Source organism: Papio anubis, chromosome 1 (assembly GCF_008728515.1).
Source record: "Papio anubis isolate 15944 chromosome 1, Panubis1.0, whole genome shotgun sequence".
Lineage (NCBI taxonomy): Eukaryota > Metazoa > Chordata > Mammalia > Primates > Cercopithecidae > Papio > Papio anubis.
Genome location: NC_044976.1, coordinates 48,886,553 through 48,904,906, shown reverse-complemented (window position 1 = coordinate 48,904,906; position 18,354 = coordinate 48,886,553). Strand labels below are relative to the sequence as shown.

The 18,354-nt window shown below is 46.8% G+C and overlaps 1 protein-coding gene and 1 long non-coding RNA gene across 5 annotated transcripts in view; one reads left to right on the top strand and one right to left on the bottom strand.

The window, feature by feature from the left end:
* Window positions 1-1,385, top strand: part of FAF1 (Fas associated factor 1) — a 495,227-nt gene extending 493,842 nt beyond the window's left edge. For all 4 annotated transcript variants that reach the window (XM_021922862.2, XM_031668481.1, XM_021922837.2 and 1 more), the window contains one exon: window positions 1,127-1,385. In XM_021922862.2, coding sequence (XP_021778554.2) covers window positions 1,127-1,210 — 84 coding nt within the window. In that variant the 3' untranslated portion in view covers window positions 1,211-1,385. The remainder of the gene's footprint in view (window positions 1-1,126) is intronic.
* Window positions 1,386-12,047: 10,662 nt separating this feature from the next.
* LOC116275791 lies at window positions 12,048-17,933 on the bottom strand. Its single transcript, XR_004185105.1, has 3 exons — window positions 17,760-17,933; window positions 17,292-17,455; window positions 12,048-17,107 (listed from the first exon to the last, which is right to left on the bottom strand). It is a non-coding gene; the product is annotated as an uncharacterized LOC116275791 (long non-coding RNA).
* Window positions 17,934-18,354: the final 421 nt, after the last annotated feature.

The following is an 18,354-nucleotide window of genomic DNA, read 5'->3' as shown; positions in this document are numbered from 1 at the left end:
GCAGAAGATAAGATCGCCTGCCTCAGGTGCTGCAGTCAGGCCCAGAGCAGCAGCCTCAGGCCTGACTAGAGATTGCTTGCCCTCCCATCACACACTTGGAGTTGCCCATTTATCTGTGTGTCCGCCATCTTTACAGTTGCTCTCACACACACAATCATTATGGAACACCTGTTCTGGGCAAGACACTTTGCTAATTATATATTTTTTCTCATTTAATTCTCACAGTCAGTCCTGCAAGGTTGATACTAACTTCAAAGCCACAAAGCTGATAGCCAACACAGCTGTAATTTAGAGTCTTTCTAATTCCAAAACCTGTGTCCTTTCCACTAAACCAGTATTACTCAACTTTTAAACATTCCTGACCTCTTTTGATAAACAGGAAAGTTTTGTTTCTTCTCTCAGTCGCAAATTCAAAAAACCTTCATGTCCCATCCCTGCCCCTTGCCTAGGAAGGCATAAACCTAATTTAGGATCCCTGTATGATTAACGTATCCCACTGAGCCAAGATTTTGTCTAGCTTGACTTTCAATAGTTCATATTACAAAATTATGATTTTTTTAATTTTGAAAATATAAAGTTGTATTATGATATTGACTCTTTTTTTTCCAAACTAAATAAACCGTCAACAAGGATATGATATGCCTCCCCTCACCAGGGAAGATAGTCATCGTTGGGCATGGTGGAATGGCCATTCTACACTTTATAACGTAGTTCTAATAGGAAGATCAGCCCCAAAGGCTTAGCTGCAGTCCCACCAAGCAGAAAAATCCCTCCCCTCTATTAGGGGTTAACCAAGCAGAGGTCCCTAGGAATGCCAGTCAGTTGTTAACCAGCACCTTTCCAAAGGGCCCCTGTTCTGCCAGCCAGGTTGAGCTGTGCAGGAGGCAAGGTACCTCCACCAAACTCAACTACGAGATTTGATTTTCCTGAGCCCTGGTTTCCTCACTTATAAAATGAGAATAACAACAGCTGCCTTGCAGGTTATTTTGAAGATCAACTAAGATACTGCGAGACTCTTCATGCCAGTGCATAGTTTCAGAATCAGTGTGCATAGATAAAATGAATGCCGTGTAGAGGTTATGGTGCTTGTTTCAGTCTCTTGAATATGTGTTCTTTGTCTTTTTAGGTAACTCAACTGGACCCAAATAAGTCATTATTGGAGGTAAAGTTGTTCCCTCAAGAAACCCTTTTCCTTGAAGCAAAAGAGTAAACACGGCCCAGCGGTGGAACCAGCCATTCCTTGACAAGCCAGCAGCCTGCATCAGGAGAAGGGCTCCTCGCCAACCCACCCACACGCTCGTCTCACTCAATTCAATGTCACACTTCTGCCTCTTGCAAAATTGCTGGAAAAAGTAATAATAAATATAGCTACTTAAGATTTCCCATCCATGAGTATATATTCCCAACCCTCATTACAGAAAATTACAACTCTGCCACCCTCCCCTACCCCTGCACTTCACCCTCCTTCAGTAATGAATACATTGTGCAAGTGGGAGTGGTCACTAAATAGCATTTTTACCTCTCCAGTGCCCATCTTTTCCCCAGTGTCTAGGACAGTTCTGTCTGTTCTGTGACACCAGGATGCTGTATATTTGATATATGTCTTTTTATTTTCATGACTGAATTTCTACTTCGTCACCTAATTTTAAGGGGCAGAGGGAAAAAAGTCAACTGAGACATTGTCGGCATGGAGATTAAACGTAGGAAAAAAGGTATACCATTTTTGTTAGTACTTTCTGAAGGCTTTACTAAGATGTAAGGTTTTGTTTGAGGACTGAATTTGACATATATGCAAGATACAGAATTACTGCTGCTTGCTTTCTCTCTCTCAGGTACTCCCTCACGACGTATTTGCTGATCCTCTGTAGCACTTGGAAACTGTTTAAGCACACTGTGTCTATCAACAAAGATCATGATGCAGCGAGCCCCATGGACTCTCCTGTAACTACAGGAACTTGCTCTACTGTTTTGATTCTACTGTTAATGTTTTGGTATTTGGGCATATTGGAACCTCAAATGAAAGCAGTGTAAACTGAACAGAATTCTCTCTTGCTTTCTCTCTCTCTACTCCCTCACACATTTGGACCTTGTCACTTGGTGTTTAAGCACCTTGTCTATCAACAAAATCTGATCAGCAGCCCCATGGACTCTCCTGTAATAAGGAACTTGCTCTACTGTTTTATTCTTTTAATGTTTTGGTATTTGATATTGGACTCAAATGAAAGGGATCTCATTCTGTGGCTGAAAAATCAGACTTCATATGTTGAAGAGAGCCAACTTGGGGGCTCAACTCAGAAGACATGTGTTGCCTGAAACCTGCATATAATAATTTTTTATTTGATTTAGTAAGTGTGGATTTTTCTTAATCTACAGATTTGGGGTTTGGGGTTTAGATCATGGGAACACCGTTTATACGTTCACAGCCAATGATTTATTTTTAGTCTTGAAATATTTCTCCATATCTGTTTTTGTGTCACCTGTGGTTTTTATCCTAGGGGTTGGGATCCTGATTTTGACATTTTGTACTTGTCCAAAAAAGAGTTCAAGTGCTGGGTTTCTTCCCCCAGTCTCAGCCAAAGGGTTCTCAGAAGACTCTAACCAAAGCTGGAGATATGCCTGCTCATTCTCCTTCTGCCCAGAAGTGAATGTTGGCCAGGAAAATTACACCTTGTGTCTTCTCTGATGCTCTAACCAGAGACCTCTCCAGATTACTATCTAGCACAGACTAGTGCTACATCTGCCTAGGTGTGGCCTTTCTCTGGCACCGGGGCTCTCTCTAGGGAGGCTGAAAGGAAGGGAGATCGTTCAGGGGAGTTCAAACAGAACAGTTCTCTCCAGCTCTATTCCTGTCTTCCTAATCTAATGGCTCTACAAGATAGTCATTTCCAGTGCTGCAGATGCACCAGGGCAGCACCTCTTTTTTTTCTAGGTAGACCTTGTTCTGTAGCTGCTGTGAAGAAACTGCAGCCCTGAACTCAGGTCATACTCAGGAACAGCAGCAGGGGTGTGGTTGGGGTTTGAGGGAAGGTACTCTGAATTCACCTTCATATTTAACCTGTTCCATCTGACTTGGGTTTCTTCATTATATTGCTCCCTCTCATTCACCTTCACTTCTGTATTACAACAATATAGACTTTACTCTAAAGCCAATTTCATAAAAGTTATTAAATGCTACTTGAATGTGTATGAAGTTGACACAATCTTTTTCAACCTGCCTTGGAAAGTTCTTCTCAGTCTGGCCTACTCAGCCCCATGATTTCCTATACTCTAGGCCTCATAACTGGGAAAGGCCTCAGCTAATTGTCACTGTTCACTCAAGACATGATGAGCCGGGCGCAGTGGCTCACGCCTCTAATCCCAGCACTTTGGGAGGCCGAGGCGGGTGGATCACGAGGTCAGGAGATGGAGACCATCCTGGCTAACACGATGAAACCCTGTCTCTACTAAAAATACAAAAAATTAGCCGGGCGTGGTGGCGGGTGCCTGTCATCCCAACTATTCAGGAGGCTGAGGCAGGAGAATGGCGTGAACCCGGGAGGCGGAGCTTGCAGTGAGCTGAGATCACACCACTGCCCTCCAGCCTGGGCAACAAAGCGAGACTCTGTCTCAAAAAAAAAAAAAAAGACATGATGGTCTACTAAGCTTCAGACAAAAGGCCAAAGCAATTGTATACTTTTTCATACAAGCACAGCATTAAAATGACTTCCTATCACAGTGTCCTCTGCAGTTCTTCCTCCTACCATTAGGCTTCCTTGGGCTTTACATCCCAGCCTCCAGGCCCAGAGTCAATCTGAATATTTGCTCGGCATTCTTACGCCCAGCTGTTGACAGTGAAGCTCCAGGACTCTTTGTCATCCCCTATTCCAGTTTACTCCCTTGTGTTCTTGGACTGCTGAATGTGCAGTTGCAGCATTAGTTTGAAAGTTAAAGGAAGTGTTGCCGATTTCTCATTGCCTTTAAGAAGGTGCAGGGGTTTTTTTGGAGGTTTCCGGTTTGGGATGTTGCCATTCTCTGGCACTACTAGTTTTATAGCACACAAAGATGTTCGTCTCTGGATTGTAAGCATCCAGAATCAAAGTTGAATGAGAGCATCTTTTATGGAATCTGTCTTTTTAACATGAGAGAATAAGAGTTAGGCTTTTATAGATTTTACTTGTTGCTGACATTAGAAACATATTAATCACATACCAACATCTAAGTGTGCTGGTCAATGGAATAGGTTTTTAAGAGGTTGGAGAGCTCTGGCAAATTTCCCCCAAAATATAGACTTTTTCATTTGGATGTGGGAGAGGGTCTTAATTCTCTCCACAACAGCATCACTGATTGACACATTTCTACCCATCCTTCTCAATCCCTTAGCCACCCAGTCCTGCGTCCCCACAAGTGGATGAGACTTGGAGTCTTTAGTTCAGTCCAGGAGTAACTCATATAGGCATTGCACATTATAGTCTGTGTAACCCTTTCACCTGTATTTTCTCTCTTGATCCTTTTTAAAATTCTTAGAGGAAGAGAGATCTTCACATACATATAACCACAACCACATACACACACATTCCAGAGACTTCAGTGTCTTCCAAGTCAAACCTCTCTTCTGCCACTTAGTAGCTGTGTGACCTTAAGGTAAGTAACCTCTGAACCTCAGCATCCTTACAACATTCTGATAGCACTTTGCAATTGTCCGCACCTTTCACACTCATAATAGTCTACTGCTATGACACAAGCAGGGCAAAGATGTTGATTCCATTTTTGCACAAGGGGCTTAGAGGATAGTGGCTTGCCTAAAATCACACAGCATGTCAGTAGAAGAATCAGGATTTAAAGTACTGACTCTAATTTTCCACTGCTTGTCTATAAAGAATCTGTAATTTTTTTTTTTTTTTTTTTTTTGAGACAGAGACTCACTCTGTCGGCCAGGCTAGAGTGCAGTGGCATGATCTCAGCTCACTGCAACCTCCATCTCCCAGGCTCAAGCATTTCTCTTGCCTCAGCTTCTCAAGTAGCTGGGATTACAGGCATGTGCCACCATGCCCAGCTAATTTTTGTATTTTTGGTAGAGACGGGGTTTCACCATGTTGGCCAGGCTGGTCTAAAACTCCTGACCTCAGGTAATCCGCCCACCTCGGCCTCCCAAAGTGCTGGGATAACAGGCGTGAGCCACCGTGCCCGGCCAAGAATCTCTAAATTTTATATTCAAGAATGGATCTTGGAATCTTTTACAGTTGTACATAAAAAGTTAAAACGTCACTTTGGGAGGCAAAGGTAGGAGGATTGCTTGAGGCCAGGAATTCAAGACCAGCACTTACCATATACCAAGACCTGTCTCTAAAAAAAAAACAAAAACAAAAAACAAAAAAAAAAAAACCTTTTTAATTCTCCAGGCATGTACTTGCCTGTAGTCCCAGCTACTGTTGAGACTGAGGCAGAGTGATCGCTTGGGCCCAGGAGTTCAAGGCTGCAGTGAGCCATGATAGTGCGACTGCTACTCTGGCCTAGGCATCAGAGTAAGACCTCATCTCTTTAAAAAAAAAGTTAAACATGCATTTTCCTGGAAAGGGAATCTGTATTCATCAGATTCTCAGTGGGACCTATTAATCAAAAAATTTTAAGAATCACCATTTACATCATTCTATTTGGGAAGAAGAATCTATCCCTTCTTTTTATCAAGCCGTATTTTTATCTAAAAGAAACCTCCAGAGGATGAAATACAATCACTAGACTTTCTTGCCTTGAATATCTCTGCATTTAGTATTTTGTCATTGTCTCAAATAATCTGCTTTGGAAGGTGACACTTAACCCCAACTGGCCATACAGCTCCTCATTGCTGCATTTTGAAAGTTGGTCTGAAAGAAAATATTAATAAAAGAGACATGATCTTCAGTCTTCAGTCTATAAACTCTTTGTACACTGTCTATTAGTTGTGGTTCTTGGCTCTCAGAGGTGGTATGATGTGTGGTTAAGAACATAGCCTCTGGAACCATATTGCCTGAGTCTGAGCCACTCCTCCACTTACTAACAACGTGTCCTTAAGAAGTCACATTCACATTCCTGTGCCTCAGCTTTTTAACTATAAAATGAAAATAACAGTACCTGGTTGATAAGGTTTTATGAAGATTCAGTGAATTAATGTGGAGCAGTTAGGAAGCTATTATCTGTTCTGTAAACGCATGGGATTATCATAGGAAAGGAGAGTGGGTGATGGCAGCAGTGAGAAGTGTCTGTTTATGGGCGAGGACACAGAAAATGTGAAAAGTAGACACAGGAGGTCCAGGAGCACTGCTCTAGGACCCATCATAGAAGGGTCAGAGAGCCCTACACAATGTCACTGTGTTACGGGTGTCTAAGGATAAGCCTAGACATGATTAAATGATAGAGGAGGAGGAGGAGAACTGACTTGCTGAGCACTTACGATGTGCCCAGTACTGTGCTCGGAGCATTACAGACCTCTTTCCTCATGTAACTTCACAATAACTGTGAGATGGTGGTCTTGACCCTATTTTGAAGAGGGAACAAGCTCAAAGAGGTGAAATGATTTGCCTGAGTTCAACAGGTAGTGAAAAACAGAGCAGAGTTTTGGACCAAGACCTTTGACTCAAAAACCCCTGCTGTGTTTATGACAATGCAGTGTCTTCAAGGAAAGTATCATATATGACCAAGGCATTTTTTTTTTCTTTCTGTAGAGACAAGGTCTTGCTATGTTGCCCAGGCTGGTCTTGAACTTCTTGGCTCAAGCAGTCCTCCCGCCTCAGCCTACCGAGCTGTTGGGATTACAGGAGTGAGCCTCCATACCCAGCCTAAGGCGTTGCAATTAATAATGGCAATAATAATAACATTTTTTAAAGTATTGGTGGATGCTAAGAGGGGTAAAGTCATATTTTTATAGTAAACTCAGCTCTCCAAAATACTCATTCTTCAAACGGTTCTTAGTGCTACTATTATATAGAAATGTTGTGTCAGGAGCCAGAATTTAAGCACACCTTATAAGTGCATGCAGTGATTTAAGAAGGTTCCTATATATTCTACTTATTTGACATCTTCAAAATCCATTCTCTGCTCCTTCATCCTTCATCCCACTGCCTTTTCTTCCCTTCAGACCTTTATTGTCTGTCACTTGGGTTATAAAAGTACACCCTAGGCTGGGCGTGGTGGCTCAAGCCTGTAATCCCAGCACTTTGGGAGACCGAGGCAGGCAGATCGTCTGAGGTCGGGAGGTCAAGACCAGCCTGGCCAACATGGAGAAACCCTGTCTCTACTAAAAATACAAAATTAGCCAGGCGTGGTGGCGCATGCCTGAAATCCCAGCTACTCTGGAGGCGGAGACAGAAGAATCACTTGAACCCGGGAGGCAGAGGTTGCTGTGAGCCGAGATCATGCCATCACACTCCAGCCTGGGCAACAAGAGTGAAACTTCATCTCAAAAAACAAAACAAAAAACTACACCCTGATTGATCTCCCTTTCTCCAGTCCCTTCTCTTACAGACCAGTTACCACACAACTGCCAAAAAGAGCTTTCTAAAACACCTGCTTCACGGTGTCACACCCTGCTTTGATCCTCTCAAAGGCTTGCTGTTGCCCTCCAATTAAAATCCAAACTCTTGGCTTGGATTTAAAACTCTGTCATCTGGCCTCTACTTCCCTCCCCATCTGTATCTCCAGCCATGCCCTCAACACACATCCTGAGCTACCTGCTGTTTCCTGAAAGTGCCAGTTCTCTGTCATCTCTGGCCTTGCACACTGTGTCCTCTGCCCTAATAGACTTCTACCATCCATCCATCCTTCACCTTCAGTTTATACATCACGTCCTTCAAGATGGTTTCTTGACCATTGCCACACCCTCCTCACACTCCTCGGGTCAAACACAGGAGTGCTGTGAGTCTTCAGACTTGTTGCTGCCCTTTTCGTAGTACTGGATCACTCTGAACTGTAATTCTCAGCTTAGATACTCTTTCTCCCCTAACCCCCAGACTGGGACTCCCACAAAGGGCCTGAGTCACTTCATATTCTTGAAGCCTAGTAAAATGGCTAGTACATAAAAAGCACACAGTACATTTGGATTTATTAACTGAATTTATAAATAATGGCATCCATGTACTAATTAGATGGCCACTTCCATCTCTAGTATCCAACTCATGTGGGAACATTGAGAGGGCAGAGACCAGATCTTAATCATCTGTTTATTTCCAGAGTCAGCCCAGGGTCTGGCACATAATAGTCACACACCCAATGGTTACTGAAGCCATTAATTGGAGCTGAAGCAAAACCAACTGGAGCTGCTAAGGAAAGAAAAAGAGTAAAGGAATTGGTTTTGAGTACCTAGGTGAGCCCAGCACAATGCTAGGGTCTTAATATACTCTGTCCTCCCATGCCATCCTCAGAACTATTCTGTGAGGTTGATACTATTATTATCCTTACTTTACAGCTAAGAAAACATTCAGAGAGATTGGGTCACTTGTCTCAGAGACACAGGTAGTAGGGAGAGGAGTTGGGCTTCTACTCTGGATCTATGCCCAAAGCTCATGCTTGCGTTTTTCCCTCATTGATGAGGTCCCCATTCCTGAGATGCTTCAGTGGTAGAACTTCTAACGCACAGAGAGTAGAGTATAATGAAAATCCTCACACACTCCCACCCCCCTTGCTTTCTAGGATACTGCACTGCCCTCACTTTCTTCTCACCTCCCTGAAAGATCCTTCTCTGTGTCTTTTGTAGGGTTTTCTGCCTGCCTATTAAATGTCAGCAGCCCCTGAGTTCCTTCCTCAGTTCGCTGCTCTTCTCTCAAACTCTCCTTAGATAAGAGGCAATTTGTACTTTGAGACTCGGCTCCGATTTTGCGTAAGGTCTAAACTCCGTGAGAGTAGGGTCAGTCTGACTTGTCTTATCCTCATCACAGGTCTGACCCTGCGTAGGTGCTTGATAAGTACCTATTGGTAATATAGTGAATACGTATATCATTTATATCATGTTTATTGTATGCCAGTCACTATGAGATTTATTTGTATTAACTCATTCACTCCTCACAACAACCTTATAAAGAAGGAGCTATTATCCTCACCTTATTTGTGAGCAAAATGAGGCACAAGTGGTAATTTGCCCACATTCACAAAGCTAGTAAACCAAAGAGCCAGGGTTCAAGCACAGGCAATTTGGCTCCAGAGTTCAGGCTAGTACTAAACTTCGCTATTTCTCCAGGAAGGCTCCTGAACCCCCAGGACAAGTCAAAGGCCTCTTCTAGTCCCTTTCTTTGCCCCTAGCAGAGCAGTTATCACATTATTGTGATTATTTGTACAGAAGTCTCCCTCTCTAGACCCTGACAGGTCCATCTTCATGGGACCTGACACAGGGCACAGACAGTAAGTGTTACATGAATGAATGAACTCCAAAACTACCCTATGAGGTGGATCATACCGTACCTGTTTCATACATTGATAAACTGAGGCTTAGAGCAGTTAAATCATTTGCCCAAAGTCTCATAACTACTATATGACATATCCATGACCCATGAGTGAGCCTGTCTATCTCCAAAGCAAATATTTTTCCCACCATGCATTTCTGGCAAACCAGCATTTAAATACCAAAGTACCTTTGCCTTATGGAGAACAGGTTAGCTTTGACTCATCCATTCATTGTTGAGGTCTTTAGTTAAACACCGGATCCTCAGCTTCTACCTTTGACCCAGAACTTCCAAGCTGGAGCGGGTTGGGGCCACTAATTTCAGGGTGGTACTGAAAGAGTTCCAGGAGCTGTGGGAACCCAGAGGAGGCCCCCAGTCTGGGCTTCAGAAAGGCTTCTGGGGATTAGTAAACCCCATCTGGGAACCTGGTAATCTGAGATCCTGGAATTAGAAAAAGGAGGCATCCTACAGGATCAGAATGGAGCTTGCCCTTCTGGGAGAAGATCTCCAGACTCCTGGAAATGTTACCTGCTTTACACACTGGTAACATTTGTATAGGACTTCTGAGGAGACAACAAGGAGAGTCTTACTGAAACTTCTCTGATTTGGGGGTCAGGTGGGCAGCCGGGAACTTCGGTATATTCCCAGAGATGGGCACCAAGGGCTCAGCTGAGCATCTCACACAAGAATCATAATCTTCCTGTGTCTGCTTGTCTCATTTCAGATCATTTCCAGATGCAGTAGGTCTGTCTTTCCTCATTCTATAGATGGAGAAACAGGCTTAGAGCAGTGAAGTGACTTGCCACGGCCTCCATTCTGGCATGCCTTTAACCAAAGCAAGCATCAGTGAGGAACTAGTTTGTGCAGCTATCACTTGCACGCCTTGGTTTCTTCCAACTGTGCATTGTATGCATCTTTTACATGTTGCAGGAGGTCAGGGGCTCAGAGAGAAGAACACATTCTCTGCAATAAAAGTGGTACTGTGTTATGGGGGCATGGAGCCCAGCCACTGCCTTTGGGGAGCCCCACTAGGAACCAGCAGTGCCAGCGTGTGCCCCAAAGAGTGGAGGTCCTGAGAAGAGATGAGGTCAAGGGGGGCAGGTGCACTTCCCATAGAGGCTTGGGGCCCGGGGCTGTGCATCTCCCTATTTACTGGGGCAGTACCACTTTGTGCCATGTGGCAAACACGTTCCGGTTAATGGAGCCTCTGGAGAGGGTGGTAGGTGGAGTGGGTGAAGTGACCTAGGGAAGGAGATGGCCCAGACTCTCTCTGGGATTTTGAGCATCCCAGGCCAGTGAAGAGTCTGGGCCATGCAAATCTTCCAGAATTCTGGTTCTGAAGGGAGTTTTAAGATTAGGGTTCAAAATCAGAAGCACCTGAGTAGGCACCTCCTATTGCTGGCTCCCAGCTCCCCAGTCTTCCTTCTCATGAAGGCAGAAGGGTGCTGAGAAGGGAACTGTTCCTCTCCGGACTGAAGGCAGAGAGGGATTCACTCATTCAGTAACTGCCTAATAAATTATAGTATCCAGCACTTATTGAATGTTTACTATATGTCAGGCAGTGAGAAGGACTTTACATGAATTGCATTATTGAGTCCTCACAATGACTCAATGAAAGTTTTACTTTACCATGAAATGTGAAGGTTGGGGGAAGAAGTCCGAGTAGAAGGAAAGCCGCCAACAGGTGTGTGTGTGTGTGTGTGTGTGTGTGTGTGTGTGTATTAGGCTTCCCCCTCCCAGACCTGTTCCCCTTATCTCCAGTTTGGTGGGTGACCCGAAGGTTACAGGCTGGGAATAGGCTGGGAGTACCTGGCTGCCGAAGGTCACTCGCTGCACTACGGAGGGAGGGAGTCTGGACTCAAACCCAGGCTGACTCGGCCCAGGAACCAGCTCGAATGCCCCTCCTGTCTACAGTCTCCTTTCTCCACCTGTAGTGGCCTGGCTGCGCTATCCTCCAGGCGGCCTGACTCCGGGGTGGCCGAGAGGCGAGCCCAGAGAGGGCTGGGGACTCGCTAACGGTCACACAGCGCGGCGGAAGCTCTGTATCTGGATGGCTCACCAGCCCCGGAGCCGATTCTCAGAATCGCTATTTCGAGGGGTCCTCTTGGAAGATGGAAACCAGGAGAAGGATGGCACAAAGAAGACCACGTAGCCGGTGCACACCATCCGCAATGCCCCAGGAAGACCTACAAATCACTCTGTACATCCTCCTCCCTCCCTCCTCCTGGTCATTTCCGGGTCCTTCCAAACTCAGCTGGGTGGGAAGACTGTAAAAAGTAACTTAAAAATTGTTAATGGGAGAGAGGTCACAAAGGAGGCGGGTTCCAAGATAAATATACTATTATCAGTAACTTTCTTATGCTCCTGTCATAACCGGTTAGATGCTGTAATGGGTGAAAAGATTCCATTCACAATAGCTATATAAAATACGGAGGGGAGAAATTTAAGAAACACAATTGTTGAGAAAAAGTGACAGCAGTTACCAAGAGACATAAGTCATGATAACGTCACACCAAGTCCTAGATGGAATTGTCTCACATTGTGAAGATGCACAATCTCCCTCAAATTAATTTCTAAAGGTACTTAAATCTCCCCCCCCCCCCGCAATATTTTTTACTTTTTTTTTGGAAGTAGCTTTAAAATTCCTAAAATATTTATTCAGAAGCCTGTATTTTGAAAATAGCCATGAGAATGTGGAAAAAAGAAAAATCAGAAGGATGACTTGCCCTCCCAAATACTACAGAACTACAATAATTAAAATAGTGAGGCTAGTGCAAGAGTAAACAGCTCCCTTGAAGAGAATATGCTGATATCAACCTACAGCCACCTGAGAATTTGGTCTATAGCATATGGTCAGTAGGGGAAATGGTTCATTGAAGAGGGCTGTGATAAATAGCTAATCATTGGGGAAAATTAAGCTACAAACCACACCTTCCATCAAAATTAATTTCTAATAAACTAAAGATATAAATGTAAATAATGAAAAAAGAGATAATACAAATATAGGCCAATGCTTTTAGAAGGTTGGATTTGAGAAATCCTTACATATACAACTGTAAATAGAATCTACAAATCCTTACATATACAAATCCTTACATATACAACTGTAAATAGAGTCTACAAAGAAACTATAAACTTTGGTCTACATAAACGTTTTAAAACTCCAGTGTAACAATAGCAAGACAGCCACAAAAACGTGAGGAAACAGCACATGTTGCAAACAGAAGATACTATTGTCTTTGATATATAAATTACGATTACAAATTAAGGAAAGTAGAAGCTCTATGATTGAAAAATAAGCAAATGATGTATATAAATAATTTTTAAAACACCTCAACTGACCAACCCATGTAGGAAAAAGTAAGGAATAACTAAGGAAATGCGAATTATAACAATGATACACTATTTTTCTTGTTTGAATTGGCAAAGATTTAAAATATCAGCAAGATGTCCTTCTATTGAGTGTGTTCATTGATACCTTTCCTGTGGGCTATTTGATAGCTATCAAAAGCCTTAAAAAATGTAAAAAGCCTCTGGCCAATCCATCTTATTTTTAGGAATTTATCCTAGGTAAATAATTGGGCAAATGCACAAAAGATGTTTGTGGTAGCAATATTTATTAGAGCAAAAACTCGAAACAAACAAAATACCTATTAACAGGGAAATGGCTAAAGAAAGATGGATCCATGCAATGGAACACTAAACAATCATTTTAAAAGCTTATGTAGATAGATTAATATTAAAATCCTTATAATTGTAAACAAAAAACAAGTACTGTAAAGTATGTTTTTGTCAGTGTGGGTAGACAGGGAAAAAAATAGCAAAATTCACCAAATATATTTTGCTGAATTTTCTAAAATGTTTTATAAGACTTTTATTCTATCAGAACAAGCAATAACAGTGTTTCCCTTTGGGAAACCTAACCATCAGAGGTCCCTTTCTTCGGGAAGCTTCCCCTCATCCTCCTTCCCCCAGTCCCAAGATTAGACTTCTCACTGTGAGGTCACTGATAGGGGACTGTGTCCCCAGTTGGCTAACAAGTTCTGTAAGGGCCCATTATGGTTGATTTGTCTCGGATCCACAGAGCTTGGCACATACTAGATGCTCAACAAATGCTGTTACATAAACGAATGAATGAATGAATGAATGAATGAATGACTCCTACTTTCATGTTTCTGTGAACGATCAGTGAACTGAATGAAACCGAACCAAATGGAAGCTCCTAGGTCTGATCCTACCTGCCCCCCCCCCTCCCCGCTCCGCCCCATGGAAGGTGAGGAGAAAAAAACCTGAGAGTGGGAGTTGGATCTGGATTTCTGTCTTTTTCGAAGTTCGGCAGCACTCTGGCCCCAGGCAAGTTGTGTCGCCTTGCTGAACTTTGGCTACCTTGTGTCTGAAACGTGGACCATGGCATCTTCCCCCATGGACTGCGTGGCAAGCAAGACAGCACACACCAAGTGTTTAGCAGAGTAGCTGTACTCAGTAGGCGCTCACAAATAGAAACAAATAGTGGGGCGGTGAACACCACTCTCCACGCGTTTGTCTCAGGCTTAGATGCTCCCAACCAGAAAATCCTGAGGAGCCTGGCGACACTGGGCAGACGCCTCGCTTTCGCCTGCCCCGCAGACGCGAGGGCTTGATCCAAAGGAGGGCTGCAGCCGCTGGGGCTCCGCCTCGGGGCCTCCTGCCGCTCACTCAGAGCCAGTGCCCTCTCTCCTCCACCTTCAGTTGGCTGTTCGGCCCGGCCTTTAGGTCCAGGGCCCGGGAAGAAGCTGAGCACCAGCGGGTTCCCGGCCAACGGGTGTGGAGGGGTGCCTTGACCCGGCGTTGAATGAGGGTACTCCCGGGTTTGATTTTTGCTCTGTTACGCACTAATTGTGATATGTGGAACAAGTCATCTCACCGCTCCAAGTCTCTCACCTGACAAGTGGAATAATCGGACCTGCCTCGCAGAGAGTGGTGCGACTTCAGTAAGCAACTGTAGAGAAATTGCTGGGCGCCTGGCCCTTAGCTGGAACAGCGCCTGAGAAACCCGGCGCCACCATAGGAGTTCTTTCTGGCTCCGAAATTATGCCCGGTCCCCGGTCCTGGCATAGATCCGTGGCTATGACCATGGAAAATGACCATTTTAGCGGTGTCAGAGGACGGGACAGGAAACCAAGCTGCGCGTCTCCCTGTTCACAGAGGGTGTGCACGGCTGAGGGTCTTAATCAGCGTGACTCATGAGTTGATCTGGAGGAAAATATCGCTACGTGTCTGTGTGTACACGTGCTTGTGTCCACATAGGAACAGGAGAGTGTGGTTTGCGGGAAAACGCGTGTCAGGCAACCCGTGGAGGCTCCTTCTCCCAAAGGCACGTTCCCCCTTTCTTCTGTGCCCCATTCCCGGGCGGAGAGTATCAGCCAAACTAACGGAATCCGGCACAGCCAGGGAAGGGGTGGGTGCGGGAGGGGCCATTCCGTCCCGGAGCCACCGGTTTGGGGATAATTACTTTTAATGTCAGAAAGATTTAGTTTAATATCATCTCTATTAGGCTGCCGGGAGGGTAATTAAACGGGACGCGTCGCAGCCGGCAAACAGATGGCGTCTGCTTGCTCCGAGGCCGCGGGCAAACAGCGCAAAAGTCAGTGCCTCCCGGGTCCCCCATCGGCGCCCCTGGCTCTTCTACTCAGAGTTACACTACTCACCCTCGGCGCCCTTCCCCACGCCGCGCCTACAGCCGGCTCTACGCCCTAGGCCCTCAACCCCGGCCTCACCCCAGCGCAGTCCCTTTGGACGCCACCAGTGCCTGGGCGTGGGCGTGGGGGATGGCGCCAGGGGCGAATAGGGATGGGGTGGATTTTCTTGGCCGGGCCCTCTCACCCGGACCCCTAGCCCCTGGCACAGCAGAGGCGTCAGCAAATGATTCTGAGCTAAGAGTACGCGTGTGAATGTGTGAGGAAGACCCTCTGCTCTCAGCCGCCTCGTTTGTCCCGGAAGGCTGTGGCTTTTTCTGCCTGGGGCCCAACTGTAGAAGTAAGGCTGGGGCTCCGCGCATAAACCAGGGCATACGTGCGTGAGGATGTGCTCCTGTCGGCGTGTGCTGTCACCGATGTGGAAATCTGTGGGAGTCTGGGAACGTCACACACCTAGTGGATGTCCCAGGATGGGGACATGCTTATGAGAACACTGAGGTCAAATTCACTGAAGGGGTCCCCTTGGGTTGGAGGGTAGTATCAGAGTTGAGCCTGGGCCCCGTGGTGCTCTCTGAATGCTGGCGTGACAGTGTGTCCCATACTTTGCAGAGAGTGGTCACACGCACGGGGGAGGGGGTGTGTCCAAGTGTGAAGCTACACTCAGGCTGGGGAGCGGGTAGACCCTGCTGACTCAACCTGAGCGTGCTCTTCTCGTGCTGACGGCTCAGTTCGGCCATGCCTTTCCTTTCCCCTTCGACCGACCCAATCCAAATCAGGAGGAACTGGCCCTGGAGTGGCCTGGGAAGCTGGGCAGAGGATTCCTGCCTGGTCAAAGTGTGGGTGAGATGACCTGGGGTTTATTTTGCCTCCCTCCATAACACATTCACTCACATGAAAACCCTAACCTCCGGGGAGTGGGAGAAAAGGCTGTGGGTCCCAGACCTGTGGAGATGTGAATGCCAGGAAAGAGGGGCGAGAGAAGAGAGAGGTTCCTCCACTAGGGGTGGGCGGATTCCCTCTGGTTGGGCTGTGTTAGATGCCAGGATGCTCCTCCTCCCACTCCTTAGAAAATGAAGTTCCTCACGCATCTGTGGGGCCGCCTAGGGTTCCCGAGTCCTCGTGGTTACACCCTTGGCTTCTGAGGAATCCCCCGTCCGGAGTGGGGAAATCTCACGGTGACCTGGCTTCAAGCGCGAAGGATACCTGGGCCACCGCCCCCCCGAAAAGCTAGGCAGATTTATATAGTTTATTTCGTTTTCGGTTTAATATAATTTCCCGAAAACTTTGTCCAAAGGAGCTCTGGGAGAAGGCACCTGACGGCCCTGGCGCGGAATCCGGCGGTGGTCGGCGCTCTTCCCCCAACCTCATGGCTCTCCTCCCCAGGTGCAGCCGGGGCTACTAGACGTACTTGGCCTGGGAACCTCCAGGTATTGGAAGGTGGGGTCTGGGTCCTGCGCTCCTAGAGGACATATTATCCCTGAAGCACCCCCTTATCCTCGCTTCACGCGGGAGACCCTCGCGGGGGCTGACACCCTTCTCTCTCCTAAACCCATTCACAGACTCCAGCAAGTGGCATTTTCTGGGAGCTAGTGACCAGGTTTTTATCGCTATCACAGACCTTGTTCGTGTCAGAGCGCCCTCGCGCCGGGGCCTGGTGAACTTTCTGGAAGCTCTCCGCCCGGTCCTCCAGCCCATCACCCCCATCCCCTTTTCCCTCCAGCCTCAGCCTCCGGGTGGGCTTCTTCCAAGGCTCTCCCGGGGCGCCAGGTTCTGCGGTCTTCGGGTGGGGGCCCGTTGGTCGCACCTTCTTTCCCCCACCCCCACCCCTGGGCTCAGAAGCGGATAGACTGACAGGGCGCGGCCCAGTAGTCGTGCCAGGCGGGAGGGCTGCGTCCTGAGGCCGCGACGGCCCCGGCCGAATCTACGCGCCCAGATTCCCGCCGGCCTGGAGGTTCGAAAGAGCAACGCGGAGACGCACGGTCAAGAGTGGACGGAGAACGCCAGGAACGCTCATTTTCCTCATTATTTAAACGAATTTTCTTTACTCTGAAGGAGAGAGAGAAAAGTAGAGAACAAAAACGAGAGTGATAGAACATTAGATATTAGAGGGAAAAACAGAATGAAAAGACAGAGATAGAGCTACAGGAACCGAGGGCGACCCGCCCGAGGGCCGCGGCATTAATTCCAGATGTTGCCTTTCAAAAAGGAAACAAAATCTGAAACCTGTTACCTCTTCTTCAGAATGAGCTGTTCCTCAGGGCCGTGACATCAGGACAGGATGAGAATAAGGCGAAAGTTAAAACTGAAAACTGTCCGCGGGGGCCTCCCAGCAGTCACTTTGTCTCTTGCGGGGAAGGTCGGACAGACCGATGCGCGTCCTGAGTCTAAGAGAAGCTGCGGAGACACAGAGGCCACTTTTTACTTTCGTTTAGAAAAGAAACAAAAAAAGGAGGAGGGCTGTTTGTTCATTTACAATAAAGACAAAAAGAATCCCATCACCAAGGAAAAGAAATCGAGATGCTGAAAAATGAGGAAAAGAAAGAGCAAAAGGGGCCGAGGGACGCGAAAGATGGGCAGGGAGAGGAAAGGCTCAGGGCGCGAGGGATGCGGATGCGGCGGGCACCGACAGGAAGCGCAATCTCGTTTCTCTTCGCTGAGCTTCTCTTTAAACACGAAAATCTTCATAAACCACACTTACCCTCCAGGATGACTAGCGTATCAGGACTTTTAAACAAAATAACTGAACTTTAAAGGTGACAGGAGGAAAAAACCAAAGCAGCCCTCAACTACCCCAAACTCGTCCGACTTGGGAGCGCGCCGAAACGTAGCAGGAAGAAGGCAGGAAAAATCGTCCTGGCATTTATGCCTTGAACACCCTCCCTTCCCCACCCCCGCACCCCTGTCCCGCCCCCACCCCGATCGCAGTAATTGAATTGTCACCTGCCCCCCATCCCGCCCCAGGGCTCCAGGGCCACTTGGGAAGCTCAGCTTTGCCAAGCGCCCCCGGCCAGTGAGAGCGGCGCAGCCGAGTCGGCGCCCCAGAAGCCGAGGGGTTACACAAGTCTACGCAGAGAGGCGCACCGGACACGGTAATTAGGAGCAATTCACACGCTCTCGGGCGCACGGAAACTACTTGTCACGAAAGTTTCAACGTTCCTCCTCGCCCACTTTTTTCCACTCCTTTCCTGGCGCGCCCCCTCCCCTCCCGGAGCACACAGTGGAGCTTTTGGAGTTTCGAATCTTTCGGACACTGTAGAATGCGGGGCTCCCCGGGCGCGGGCCCGGCCAATCAG